We start from the raw sequence: 15,073 nt of genomic DNA on the forward strand, positions 1-15,073 counted from the left end.
AAATTCTGGCAAGCTTTTCATGAGACTATATTAGTTAGAAACACCCTAACATTTCTATTATAAAGTTTTCCCAAGGTGTTTCTGGTGAAACTGGGAAGAAATATTTTTGTATATAGGATCAAATATAACAGCAAAATCTGACCGTAATGCCTACATTTGCAGCAGGAGTTATATTCAGAGTTGCCATAGCAGCCACCCACACACACACACACACACACACATACACACACAAAGGGGTGGTAGGAGAAGAGAGAAAAGCAGTTAGCAAAGAACAGAATCTATTGTTAAAAAGACAGAGGTACCCTTCAATGTAATTACAAGCAGGAACCCTAACTTTTAGTCTAAACCACTGTTTGGTGATAGATTTCTAAGTTTTACTAAATGCTTTTTACTCTCAACATCTGAACTCTTGACTTTAACCTTTATGGAAGCTGAGATTATAAGGTAGAGAAGAAGCGATTTCACTTGTATACCTTGGGGTTGATATGATTTAATGATTCCCTCTATGAAACATTTGGTATCATTGTAACCAGGAAAATTTGTGGTTCTATGGGTCTGGATGAGTATTTGAGGGCTTTCGAATGTCCTTGACTATAAAATGGGTATAATACAATGACAGTACGTCAAGGAGTTATTAGGAAGATTTAAGTAGTACAAATAATTATTACATAAAAATGAGGACAAATAAAGAATTTTAAGCAATAGATAAAATGGGTAAATTTTTATTAAGTATATACTGCTATATATTAAATTAGTAAAAAGGATCTGTTACTTTAGCATCTGACACAGCAAATGCTCAATAAATATTCTATAATAGTAATACAGTAAATTATCAGCACATTTACCACCATTGGTAAACCCTGGGTACACAGCAAAATCGATCATCTCTTAGTACTAAATAATCATGTAACAGTATTTGGACTCAGAGTATTCTGGAATTTGTCTGAAGAGAGGGTTCAATCACATATGTATGGACAGATATACTTGCAATTCATAGTCAGATACATATAAATACCACATTTATATATGATGCAATGAATGAAAAGTATTTTGTGATTTCTGTTTCATTCAAGTTTTAAATCTTCATCTTGAGGCTGAATGCTACATATTCTAGGAGGACGGAGAGACTAGTTAAAAATATGCAGAGATTACATATCTCATATCAGGTCTAGAGGTATCTTAGAATGCAAAGCAGAAAGCAAGTCCGATGGGATAAAGGAAACTGGGAAACAGTAGCAGAATTGGAAGCAGACAGAAGGCAAGAGGGAATTGTCACTGACACATGGTACAAAATCAGAACATAGTGGCAGAGAAGTGAATAGATGGTATCTGATCCCTAACCCTATGCAATTTTTCTTGATGGGATTTTTAAAAATTTCAGGCAGGAAGGGATCGCATGAGCTTGACTTAAAAACTTTTAAAATGTTCAAACGCATTCTGGCCTCCAAAATTATCCTACTATTGTGAACGTTATGAACAATGCTATATACTCTTTCTAAATTGTCAGTAATTTTTATCTCCAGGCACAGGTAGGGCATTGATACATGGTCACAGGGTATCACAGCATATTATCTCTGCTTTTAGAGCTAACCTGACATGACTGTATCTGGAACATCAGAAACGCTTCCATGGTCATACAGTTCTTTGAAAGTAAAAATAACTGAGTTGCTTTCAAATCATTAGAAATGACTAAATCTGATTTCTGAGTCTTTACAAATGACCAAATTGGTTCTGAGTCTTTTGTCAATGATCTAAAACAAGATGGAAGTAACTTACTGGCACCTTCAGAAAGTAGGATCCAAAGGTATTTAAATTCTCCAAATTTATTACTAGAGCTATGGAAAAGCCTACAGAGCACTCTTCTGGGGTGCACTGGGTGATGGAGGGAAAGCTTGTATCAAGGACTGCCTGCCAAGGCTGCCATTTCTTTCTACTGCCTATCAGAGCAATGTACTCAGGGTGAGCAAGAGCTTTCACCTGAAGGGCCTGAGATAAATGCACTTGGGGTCTAAATCTCACCATTAAAATAATAGCAGGGCCTCCCTGGTGGCACAGGGGTTAAGCACCACACTATGAAGCAATCGCAGCCTCTGCAGCACGAGTGCAATCCCTGGCTGGCCAGGGAGCAACCCACATTGCGCAGCAGACCTCCCCTGACTCTCCTGCTGCTCCTCTCAGCAGTGTATTTCCATTGATCTGCCTTTTCTGTTCCCCGCTCTGTCTCTGATGAATCTTCTAACCCCCCTGCATCTCTGGCCTGTACCCCAGCTCTTGTATGCATAAATAAATAAATCTTAAAAAATAAAATAATAGCAAACACTCAAGAATAAAAGAAAGACATAAGTTGTGAGCACATATTTTGGTTACTTCCATGAAAAGCTATTTAGATTGGTCGAAATATTAAGATGCTATAGTTACCAATAACAAAATGTTTTCTAGAAAAAAGAGTGCCCCTTCCTCACCCACACCAGAGAATATCAAAACTGGAGTAGACAATTGTGGTATCTGGTCTGGGCAGTTCTCTTAAATCTCACTGTTATAAGCTCATGGGGGACTGCTGTGGAACAAATTTGTTCCCATTAAGCCCTATTTAATAGAAAGACAAACATACTCTCAACTGGAAATGCTAATGGCTATATTTTTTAATACCACAGACTACCCACACATAACCTCATGAGAGTCAACTGACTTAATTTTATTCTCAATGCAAACAGCTATTATTGAACATAAATTAAATGGTCTACCGAAGGCTGTTAATGAGACTTCTGGTATGGTAGGAGAAATTATTTTGATGTCGGTAAAACTCACAAATATAAAGACTGGTTTGTAATCTTTACTTACTGTCAGATACATCGCTGCATAGACGCTGAGAGCTGCTTCTTTGGATGGAAAAGTTTTCCTCGCTCTCATGATGAGATCTGGGTTGCCAGTGCAGGCCTCTTCCCCACTGATGAACTGGGTGTACTGCTGACATCCCAGCGCGGTGTAGTTGGGTTTGCACAGAGCAAGGAAATGGGGAGCCAGATTCCCTGTCACTACTTGTCCAGCATTTACAAAGATATCCGTAGCAAATAGTCCAAACGTGTAAATTCCTGAAAAACAAACCATTTTAACTCTTTAGTCTTTGTATATTTCAGTTTACAGTCAACCAGCACAGAAATATTTTAGAAACTATAGAATAGTTCAAGCATACATACATATGTTCCTTCCATCTCATCCCTCTCCAATTTCTCTCTTTCTTTCTGGAGCAGTGGGAGTGTTAAATTATTTAACATATTGAGCTGTCTACCACTGGCTAAATTTTTATTCATGGCAAGTTTATAAGACATAGGATAAAAGAAGAATAGATATTCTAAGAGTGAGTTTAGGAATGGGAATGTTTCTCTTGAGAAGTTGCAGTCTCTCACCTTCTACCAAAATACCAATCTTTATCTTGTCCCTATCTTTAAAAATACTTTTTGTCTTCCTAGCACAAAGGAAAGCAGTTGTCTCCCTTTGATTATGCCTCTTAAGTCCATTCAGACGGATGTTAACTCTGCTGGAGATACTAATTAGCAGTAAAATCCAATGCCATCAGTCTTCATTTCAAGATCGTGAAAAATTTTAAATAAAGTAGAATATTTCAGATTAATCTCTTCATTGCTTTCAGAAACAATTTTAAGTCACAATAACTGGTAACTTAGTTGCAAATTTTCTTTTATGGATTGAGTTTAATTGATCAAATTTGGGTCAATTTAGTAAATAATAAAGCAATCAAAATTATAATTTTTCAGTTCTCTTCACAGTATTAAGAATTATTTGCTCTGGTTACTTGAAGGCATAAAATTAGATATGGAAAATTTCTCTCACTTTTGTAAGGGACTTGCGTATTTACTCAGATAATAAAAACATTTCCTAAATTCAAAGTCATCAGTCATTATTGCAAAAACTTATTTTCTACTTATATAGGATAGGCAAAATAAATTATTTAGCCTCATTTTCAATTAAACTGACACATCCAACTTTCAAAGAAGTGGGACTGAGGTGAAGAAATTCACTCTTTCAATCTTTAGGGAAATAAAATCAATCAGGACATTTTAAAACTGAACCAAAAATAATACTTCCCAAACAGCTGGTTCATTAAATAGTCATATAATATTGTCATAGGAATTAGATGCTGTCCTTCTTAGTCATGCTCTTTGGAGTAATTCCTAAGTCTTAGCATAAATTTACTGACTGTTGTGTAGAAAATCACCAGGAAATTTGCACAGGATCAAATAATTTTCCAGCATTAGATGCACGGCTATCCTTTTACTTTTCAAAATTTTATGTAAGATCATAAAATTTTCATGCACAAGCCTGCACATAGCAAAATCTATGTGTAGACAAATGGCAATGAAACAAAGTCCTTAGTTCTGCCTCTAAACATTTTTAAAGGAAACAAAAGTTCCATCCTTATAGCTCAGCATTCTACAAGTCATAAGTAAGTGTTATCAAGGGCAGAAGTTTGAGGGAGGCAGAGATATAAGATAGTGGAGCTCGAGAATGTTGGTGTATACAACCTTTCCTTGCCAAGCCTCATGACCTAACAAGAGGGGCTAAGTAACAAGTTTTTACCTCTATGTCCTTGAAATTAAGGCCATAAGATGTGCTCAATTTTACCCAACTAAACCCTTCTTTTTACCTGGTGTAATAAACTTTCCTGTTTAAATTAGAGAGAAATATTTGATAAGGATATGGAATGTCTGTTGATACGTGTAAAGGTTCCCAAATGTGCTTTAGAATTAAACTATTAGCTCCTCAGGCCCAAGGCCAATATTGCAGTTGACTACAAAGACACATATTAAAATGAGATCTCAGGGTGCCTCCACTCTGCTGATCCCAAAATAAACTCTCTATAAAGAATGATGCCCTATTATAGTAAAGCTTTGCTTACAAGCTTTGTTACAATAAATAAGAAACATCCGAATCATGATAAACAAGGAAACAAATCAAACACTGCTAAACCTTTCATAAAATTTTACAGAAATTATAAAACATGCAAAAACTTAAAAGCATGCTCTACTTTGTGCTACATGCTCTTTCTGCAAAAGCAGAAAAATTTTACTTAAAGTAAGTAAAATATTTCCTTAACAGTGTTTGGGAACCTGTCAACTTTCAGTTCTGGGTATATTATTACACATTGCTTATTTTGTTATTAATTGACTCTAACTCAAAGAAATACATTAAGGGCACAGTATAACACAAATGAAAAAAAAAACTGTTTATATAAAGTTTCCTGTCTAAAAGTTTTCCCTTTAAAAGTATAAATCAGGGCTCTGTAGATGTATAATTTGATGATAGAAATGAACAGTTTTAAATATGAAGACCTTACCCCAAAAACTCCACAGAAAAGCTAATTCAACTCATCAATCAGTTCAGTAAAGTGGCAGGATACAAAATCAACACGCAAAAGTCAGTAGCCTTCCTATACACAAACAATAAATCTGAAGAAGAAGAAATCAAAAAGACCATCCCTTTTGTTATTGAAACAAAAAAAATCAAATATTTGGGAATAAATCTAACAAAAGAGGTAAAGGACCTATACAAAGAAAACTATAAAACACTGTTAAAAGAAATAGAAGAAGACACAAAGAAATGGAGAGACATCCCCTGCTCATGGATTGGAAGAATAAACATTATTAAAATGGCCATCCTTCCAAAAGCAATATACAGATTCAATGCTATTCCAATCAAAATTTCAATGTCATTCTTCAAAGAAATAGAACAATTATTGATGAAATTCATATGGAATCACAAAAAACCCCGAATAGCCAAAGCTCTCCTGAAAAAAAAAGAAGGGAATGGAGGCATCAGACTCCCAGACTTCAAACTATACTACAAAGCCATAATCATCAAAACCGCATGGTATTGGAACAAGAACAGACATACAGACCAATGGAATCGAATAGAAAATCCAGAAATAAACCCACAGGTTTATGGTCAACTAATCTTTGACAAAGGAGCAAAGACTATGCATTGGAGCAAAGAAAGTTTGTTCAATAAATGGTGCTGGGAAAACTGGGTCGCTACATGCAAAAGAATGAAGCTTGACCACCACCTCACACCATACACAAAAATCAACTCAAAATGGATTAAAGAACTAGACATAAGACCTGAAACCATAAAATATATAGAAGGAAATATAGGCGAAACACTACGTGATTTGCACATCAAAGACATCTTTACAGACACATCACCCAAAGCAGTGATAGTGAAGGCAAAGATAAACAGCTGGGACTATATCAAATTAAAGAGCTTTTGCACAGCAAAAGAGACAATAACAAAAACAAAGAGAAACCCCACCAACTGGGAGAACATTTTTGCACCCAACACTAATGATAAAGGACTGATCACAAAAATCTGCAAAGAGCTGATGAGACTCAACAACAACAAAGAAAATAATCCAGTCAAAAAATGGGCAGAAGAGCTTAAAAGAAACTTCTCTGAAGAGGAAATGCAAATGGCCAACAGGCATATGAAAAAATGTTCAACATCACTTGTCATCAGGGAAATGCAAATCAAAACTACCATGAGATACCATCTTACACCAGTGAGAATGGCACATATTAAAAAAACTAGCAACAACAAATGTTGGCGAGGGTGTGGAGAAAAAGGAACTCTTCTGCACTGTTGGTGGGAGTGCAAACTGGTCCAACCACTGTGGAAAGCTGTGTGGAGATTTCTGGACCTACTAAACATAGAGCTTCCATATGACCCAGCAATTCCACTCCTAGGTATTTACCCAAAGGACACAGAAACATCAATTCCAAAGAACACCTGCACCCCTATGTTTATAGCAGCACTGTTTACAATAGCTAAGCTTTGGAAACAACCCAAATGCCCAAAAATAGATGACTGGATCAAGAAGATGTGGTACATATATACCATGGAATATTACTCAGCATTCAAAAAAGATAAACACATGCAATTTGCTGCAACATGGATGGCGCTGGAAGGGATCATGCTCAGCGAAATAAGCCAAAAAGAAAAAGAAAAATACCGGATGGTCTCACTCATAGCAGGAATCTAGAAAACTTAAATAAGGGACCAGGAAAATGAATAACTATAAGAAAGTGAAAATCAAAATCAACAAAAAACTATGAACCAGAGACACTTTTAGGGGGGCGGGGGCGGGAGGGGAGGGATTGGGGTCAGAATGGGGGGCTGCAATTGTATGGGGAATATAACAATAAAATTTATAAAAAAAAAAAAATCATTAAAAAAAAAATAAATAAATAAAGTAGATGCCTGATTCCAAAAAAAAAAAAAATAAATAAATAAATAAATAAAAACTTACTGGGTTGTAGGAAATATCTACATCTAAGAAAGAAATTGTTTAAATATTCTATTCAGCCTCTAATTTTCATTAAACTTCACAATATTGTTGTATGTTTCTGTATAAACAGCTATTCTATCATGAATTATTCTGGCAACCTTCAAAATTTAGTTAAAGATAGCAAATTTCTTCTGCAAATGTATGAAAAATTGACATTCTTAATAAAGCATATTCTAGTTGGAGTTTAAAAAAAAAAAAAAAATAAATAAATAAATATGAAGACCTTTTGTCTCCAGAGAAATTTAAAGGCATGATGACATTTTACTAATCTTTAGAGAGTTTATATATAGATTAAATGATCTCTGCATAATATCTTCAAGCTTCACCTTGTTCCCATCAATATGAGAAACACATTGAAAGGTTATAGCATTCTTAATCTTAATTCTTTTTTTAAGATTTATTTTTATTTATTTTTGCATACAAGAACAGGCCAGAGGTACAGGTGGTGAGAGGGTTCACCAGCGACAGAGTAGGGAGCAGAACAGGAGAATTTACTGAAATACATTGCTGAGGGGAGCAGTGGGCAAGACAGGAGAGGTCTGCTACGCCATATGGGTCAGCTCCCTGGCTGGGGATCCAATTCATGTTGCAGTGGCTGGTGACAGCTTCATAGTGTTGAGACTTAATCCCTTGCACCACCAGAGAGGTCCCCTTTATCTTAATTCAGATCAGAATCTATCTTAAATGTTAATTAGTATATACAAGACACACTTATTTTTATTTGATAAATCCAGGCATAATAACTTATATTAGATTTACGTTACTTAAAAAATTTGTCTTGATCAAGCTTTTATTGAATTGATAAGTTTTACAATATTTGTCAATGTTCATAGATATTATTGCTAGAAATTGAAGTTGAAAGTTGAAGTATCAGTGAATCTTGACCTCTAATAAAATCACTAATACATTTTGTTTACATAAAAAAACAGCTCAGACATATTGCTTGGTATGCTACATACAGTAATTGCAAATACATTTTGTTATTGACCAAGCTATTTTTCTTGGCCTTCATTGTATTCAGCAGGCTATCTAGATTATCATTCCCCCCAAGCATTTTTGTTCTGAAATTTTATATACATTGCAAATAATTTCTCTTATTTATATAATTTTTGGGTTACTTAAAGATTTAAATATTTAAGTGTGTGATGTTCTTTTTTTTCCTTAAAATAATATGAAAACGATACCCTGAAATGGAGTCCTGCATTATTAGAAAATGGTATGTAACATTTATTTTTAAAACCAAATTGAAAAATTTCAAGAAAAAATATAACCTAATATTTACATAGAGTTAAAATAGGGCTCATTTTAAAGACTAGTTTATACACATAATCATTGTTTCAGTAATAATAAAAACAATTCACTGAGCACATACCAAGAAATCGTACAGTCCGCCGCACCAGTGGGTTTATATAGCAACAGTCTCCAGTTAAAATAGTTTTTTCCTGGTTTTCAAAGTCCCTTGTGGCCAGTTGTAGGCAAAACACAGCAGTTTCTCCAACTATTATCTTGCAAAGAAATAAAAGGTTAAAAAAGTTAGAACTAAACCAATATAAATGTAGAATGCTTTTTTTATTTTCAAAAATGCAAAGAAAAGAGGCTTCTGTGAGAATAGTAATATCAAATACAAAATCAAACCAATACTTACTTATTCATATATTTTTCTATTGTATTTTTTGAGGTAATCTTGGTATACAACACTGTATGATTCAGAGGTACAGGCTCACACCTCTTCAAATGTATGTTACTACACCACACTGAAGCACCCATATAATCCTGCACCATAGTTCATTGGACCCCGGCCTCCCTTTTACTCCACCTTCCCCCTTTGATAGAGTCAGTTCTTTTTTTTTTTTTTTTCAGATTTATTTATTTATACAAGAACTGGGGTATAGGCCAGATGCATGGGAAGGTGAGAGGATTCACCAGAGACAGAGCAGGGAATAGAATAGGCAGACTGACGAAATACACTACTGAGGGGAGCAGCGGGCATGACAGGAGAGGTCTGCCGCGCCATGTGGGATCCTTGCCAATCCCGGCTGTGATCGAACCAGCGCAGCAGAGGCTGCGTACAGCTTCACAGCACAGCGCTCAAAAACCAATGCCACCAGGGGAGGCCCTAATAGAGTCAGTTCTTCAGTCAGATTTGTAGCCTAGGTTTTGGTTTGGTTTTATCTGAGCCTTTCTTTTATTTCTCTGTATTCCACATAAGAGTGAAATCATCCATTGACCAGACCGTTTTATCACAGCCTTGTCCGTATGTATACCACCCGCATTTCCCTTAAGACAAGGGAATATTAAACCGATAAATTATGAATACAAATGGACTATAATATTTTTTTTCTAAAAGACTTCATTAAAAATGAAATATACAAAGGATCTTTGCTTTAAGGAAGCGCTCACTTATTTTTCATGTGTAATTAAATTCCATGTTTTATATTTAAGTGCTTGTGTCTTGTTTAAATTTGACTCTGCCGGAGAAATAAGAACAATTCTCTAGGCAAATATTTTTGAAAGGAACTAATATAGGCATACTAATTTAAAATTATTTTAATTATTTTATAACAAGGGGGGAAAGTCAGTTCATACGTGTTTAGACTTGAAACTACCCATTGCCAAAATTCTCATTATTCTATCCTGAGACGTTATTAAGAATTGTGAAGATTAGTGTGCTGTTTATGCTTTTGTAAACATATATCATTTTAACCTTCATAAAATCCATAGGAGACAGGGAATATTATCATATCTCTTTTACAAGTAAAGAAACCAAGACTTGGAACTCAAATAGTTACCCAAGGTTACAGAGATAATAAAGGAGAAAAACCAAGTTCTGATAACAGATTCTTTGCTTGATTATTCTAGGCCCTCTCTTTTGTTGGTGTCTGTATCACTTGGAGTGGTTTTCATCTCAAAATCACCCAACAAGGAATTAAATGAAGTGTTACTATTCCATTTTAGAGATGTAAAAAATGGAAACTTGGAGTAGTTAACTAATTTTCTCCCCATTAGGTCTGTCAGAAGCCAAGCATTTCTGACTCAGCTCCAAAGCTTTCGGCTATTTAATATCATGAACAACACTAAAAATAAAATCAAGAGAAAAGAAACCGGAGCCAATAAATAGTACATCTCTTAATCTGTCATTGTTAAGGATTGTTTTTAGTACATCTTGTCAAGGTGAAGTAATAGGGAGTCCCTGACATCCTCTGGGGAAATGCTTTTGAGGTCTTCATGTTAAGTAGTATCTATGATTACAGGATAGTCAAAATAAGTGGGAGGAAAGAGAAGGAGGTCACCGGAGATTAGGTGCTTGATTTACTTTAACTCAAAGATGAACAACAGATGATGAGGCATCTCTTAATTTTTATCCTTTTTTCTTCCTCCTCCTCTTTCCTTACTACATGTCTTCTTCTAAGTAGGTCAGGGTGCAAGATTAAACCAGAAGATGTTGAACTGAGCTATATTAAAGGAATCTGGTCTTGTCTACCTAGTGGGATAGACTGAAATAGGAGAGGCTAGAGAACTCAGCTTTCCAAATCCTCCTGAAATGTTAACTTGGGTGAAGTAAAGCAGCAGTGTGATGAATCAGTTCATTCCACCCAAAGAGACACAAGAGATTGTACTTTATGGGTTTTTCAGTTACCACCAAGTCCCTAGGAGAAACTGACAAATAGACAAACTGTGTGCTTGACACCTTCTTATTTATTTCCCTTTCTGAATCACTCTTTCATGCTCTACCTCCTCTCTGCTGCTCCTTGAAAGAAGGAGTCTGAGTCTTCATTTTCAATTCCTTCCAGGATTGCTTTGCCCTAGAATCCTCCAGTTCTAATGTTCTGTCACCCATTTCCCCCATGAGTTCTATAACACCCCCCAACTTTGCCCTCTCTGACTTCTCCACAGCAGGTATGATGAGATGTCTACCCACAGGGCTGCCCCCCCACAGCTCACTGAAACCCCAGTACAGTCTGCTAACACACTAAGAGCCCTAGAATATATTAAAATAATATACCTAACAATTCATACTTATGAAATTCATCCTCAATAGAGCTCATTTTTCAATAGATCAGAAAGTCTTAGTTTGCTTCAGACATTTTACCTGACTCCTCATGACGAACTTCGTGTGTGAGGAAGGCTCTGCTCTGTACCCCACCTCTTCTAACTAGATCTTCTACCCTTAACCCTTGACTTGCTAATTCTTAGTTACCAGCTTCCTACCAGGCTGAGAATTACCTTGTCTTATATTCCTTGCCCCAGGGTAATTCTTCCAGTAATCTTTATGAGGCTCACATCTTACCTGCCTGTCTCTCAGGACACTGCCTGTTTTTAAATTTCCTGTTCGTGACTTGAGATTATCTGTCAAAACACTGGCTCAATTAATACTGTTTGGCTGTTACTAAAAGAAATCCACCCAATCTGGAACTGATTCCAGGATGGGCGGGTTATCTCAGAACCTATCTCAGAATCAAAATTACTCAGGAATTCAGCCAGCTGTTCCCTGAGTCTCATTTTTTTCCCCCCTCTGGAATGACACTATGTCTCCCATCTCAACACTTCTCTAAATGCCTGGCTCAGTCTTCTTTTTTTGCAAGTTGCTTCCCTCTCTCTGGGTGTGTATGATTGCCCAATAATCTCTGCGAGTCTCATCTTGAATATGTCAGCTCAGTTTAAGGCAAATTCAGAAGGGCTAGAAACAACAAGTACTGGTAAGGCTGTGGAGAGAAAGGAAGACTCTTGTACATTTTTGGTGGAAATGTAGACTGGTCCACCCTATATGGAAAACAGTATGGAGATTCCTTAAAAAACTGAAAGGAGAAATATCATATGATTCAGCAATACCCTCCTAGCTATTTATCAAAAAACAACCCCACTAATTCAAAAATATATATGCACCCCTCTGTTCATCACAGCAACATTCACGATGGTCAAGACATGCAAACAACCTAAATGTCCATCGACAGTTCCAAAATAAATTCTGGTATAAAAACACAATGGCAGGGCCTCCCCTGGTGATGCAGGTAGTTGAGCGCTGCACTGTGAAGCTGTCCACAGCCTCTGCAGCACCTGTTCGATCCCCGCCGGCCAGTGAGGGTCTCACATGGCGCGGCAGACCCCTCCTGTCGTGCCCACTGCTCCCCTCAGCAGTGTATTTCATCAGTCTGCCTGTTCTTTTCCCCGCTCTGTCTCTGGTGGATCCTTTCACCCTCCCGCGCATCTGGTCTGTATTCTGGATCTTGTATAAATAAATAAATAAATAAATCTTAAAAACAAAACAAAACAAAACAAAAAAAAACCCACAATGGCATTCTACTCACCTATTGAAATGATAAAATCTTGCCTTTTGTGACACATGAATGGAATCTGATAGGAGGAGAGGGTAGAGGGGGTCAATTTGGTAGTGTGAATGGCACTAAAACTCTGGTGGGTGTGGCGAGGTCTGTATACATATAGAGGTGTGAGGAGCTGTATTCCCCAAACCTACATAGTATTGTAAGCCAAAGGGAGTCAATATAACTTTATTAAAAAGGGGTATATTTAGGGAAAAAAATCCTGTTTACAATTTTCAATGTGTCTTCATAGCCAATGGAGTAACACAAATTGACATTAGAGACTGTTTACAAATTGACATGGGTTCAGGTGAGTCTGAACCCATCTTATTCAATGTTGGCAATTCCACATGTTCTTTGGACATGCTATGTTCTGGTTACAGCCTCCCGTCATTCCAGGCATTTCTGTATAGCCAGGCTTTCATCCTGGTCTATGGTTTAGCAGGGCATACCTTGGTCGGCATTTCTGTGCTTACAGGATTGAAATATTGCTGCAGCCTGGAACTAAGGTTATTAGAGAGAGTGAAAGTTTGGTGTCTTTTGTTGTGATCCCTGTAAGATTCAGCAGTGTTTTTCTGGCCAGGATAGAAAATAAATACTTTAGACTTTTCAGGCCAAATAATCTTTGAAGAAACTTGTTAACTCTGCCATTGTAATACATTAGCATTCATAGATCTGATCTAAAGGAATGGGCATGTTTGTGTTACAATAAAATTTTATTTATGAAAACTGCAAAAAAAAATATTGCTTACTGTGTGCAACATTATTTCTATTCCTAGTTGCCACTCTTCTCTCCAGCTCTCTGGGTTCTAACAGCACTTGATATATTTATTCACATGGTTTTTATAAGTTTCAGTAACACCTGTTTCCTCCACTTGACTGACAGTTTCTCAGAGACAGGGACTGTATAATGCTTATCTTTAGACTTCCAGTTTTAAAGCACAGTGACAGGCAGTACATGTGAATGGCTGTGTGAATGAATGACATGCAGTTCATTTCACCCACATTATAAAGAAGACCTATTCAGAGAGAAACAGAGAATTTAAACACAATTTCTAGGACGACCAGAATCTGAATCCAAGTTCAGAGCTATTTTGACTGATCAGGCTCTGTCTAAGAATTTACAAGCTTTTCCTCCAACTTTTCCAAGTGAAGCCAAGGCAGTCCCTGTGCCCCACTCACTCCTCAAGGCTCAGATCACAGCTGTGTGTTCTACTACATTCTGACCATTTCTCCAGTTATATAGGGCAGGTATGAGGACACAAGTCACCTCATAAGGACTTTTACAACTCCTGGGGTAGCCTGTAAGATACCCCAGAAGAAGAAAAAGATCGTTTTGACACATCTACTCTCCAACAAGACCTTTGTAACTACTGTTTTTGTCCTTTATGAAATTTCTTCATGTGTCTTCTGCATGCAGAATTGAGGGCCTTGTGATTTGACCATTTTCTCACTGTTTATAAGAAAGGCTTCTTGGGCCTCCCTGGTAGCGCAAGGGATTAAGCACAGTGCTGTGAAGCTGTCCGCAGTCTCTGCAGCACGAATTCAATCCCTAGCCGGCCAGGGACCTACTCACATGGCACAGCAGACCTCTCCTGTCTCGCCCGCTGCTCCCTTCAGCAGTGTATTTCAGTAGATCTGCCTGTTCTGCACCCCGCTTTCTCTGGTGAATCCTCTAATCCCCTGAACCTCTGGCCTGTACCCCAGTTCTTGTATGCATAAATAAATACATCTTAAAAGTAAGGCTTCTTAATCTGGAGTCACTGTCTGCCAATTTCATTAGATTGCCCTTGGGTAAAGCGCGTAACTGGTTTGCCTTTTCTCATGGGACAGGAGTAAAGACAGCAGCACTGGGAGGGCACAGAACCCAGATGTGGGGGTGCTAAAAGCTTGACACTTTGAAATTTTCCTTGATAAAATTTTCTTTCATCTGTGAACTAATAAATGAAAGCTGTTTCCAGAGAGAATTGAGGTGATGAACGATGTTAACAGAGTTTGGGAAGGCGCAGGGCCCCGCCTGCCTGCCATAGCTCTGGCAGTCTATTCGGAGTAAAAAAGGAGCAGAACATGAGAAAGAAGGCCTGCAGACCCCAAGGGGAGGTTGCAGTGGGGGGCTGGGTCAGTTGTTTATAGGGGTACTCCTCTCCTACCTCAGCAAAAGCTCTCCATTCATTGGAACACAAAACAAAAAGCAGAAACAGACGACTGACAGAGCGAGTGCAGGCTGGCGCGGGAAGTGCAGAGCTGTCAACCCTCACTTCATTTCTTGCATCTGCTTTCTAGCGCCCCTCATCTTGGCTCACTGACACATCCCACCCCCACTTCTCCTCTGCCAGAGCAAGCACCTGCCTGTTCCCCAGCTCTACAGGAAGCCCTGAAGCAACCTCCATGAAAGGTT

The 15,073-nt window shown here is 37.5% G+C and overlaps 1 protein-coding gene across 2 annotated transcripts in view; it reads right to left on the minus strand.

Annotated features, from left to right (window-relative positions):
* The window catches only part of PLPPR5 (phospholipid phosphatase related 5), a gene marked incomplete at both ends in the record, with an annotated part of 111,917 nt that overhangs the window by 65,502 nt on the left and 31,342 nt on the right, over nucleotides 1–15,073 (minus strand). For both annotated transcript variants that reach the window (XM_084244168.1, XM_084244167.1), the window contains 2 exons: nucleotides 2,842–3,092; nucleotides 8,730–8,862. In XM_084244168.1, the coding sequence (XP_084100294.1) occupies nucleotides 2,842–3,092; nucleotides 8,730–8,862 (384 nt within the window). The remainder of the gene's footprint in view (nucleotides 1–2,841; nucleotides 3,093–8,729; nucleotides 8,863–15,073) is intronic.

Source organism: Talpa europaea (assembly GCF_964194135.1).
Source record: "Talpa europaea genome assembly, chromosome: 9".
NCBI classification, from domain to species: domain Eukaryota; kingdom Metazoa; phylum Chordata; class Mammalia; order Eulipotyphla; family Talpidae; genus Talpa; species Talpa europaea.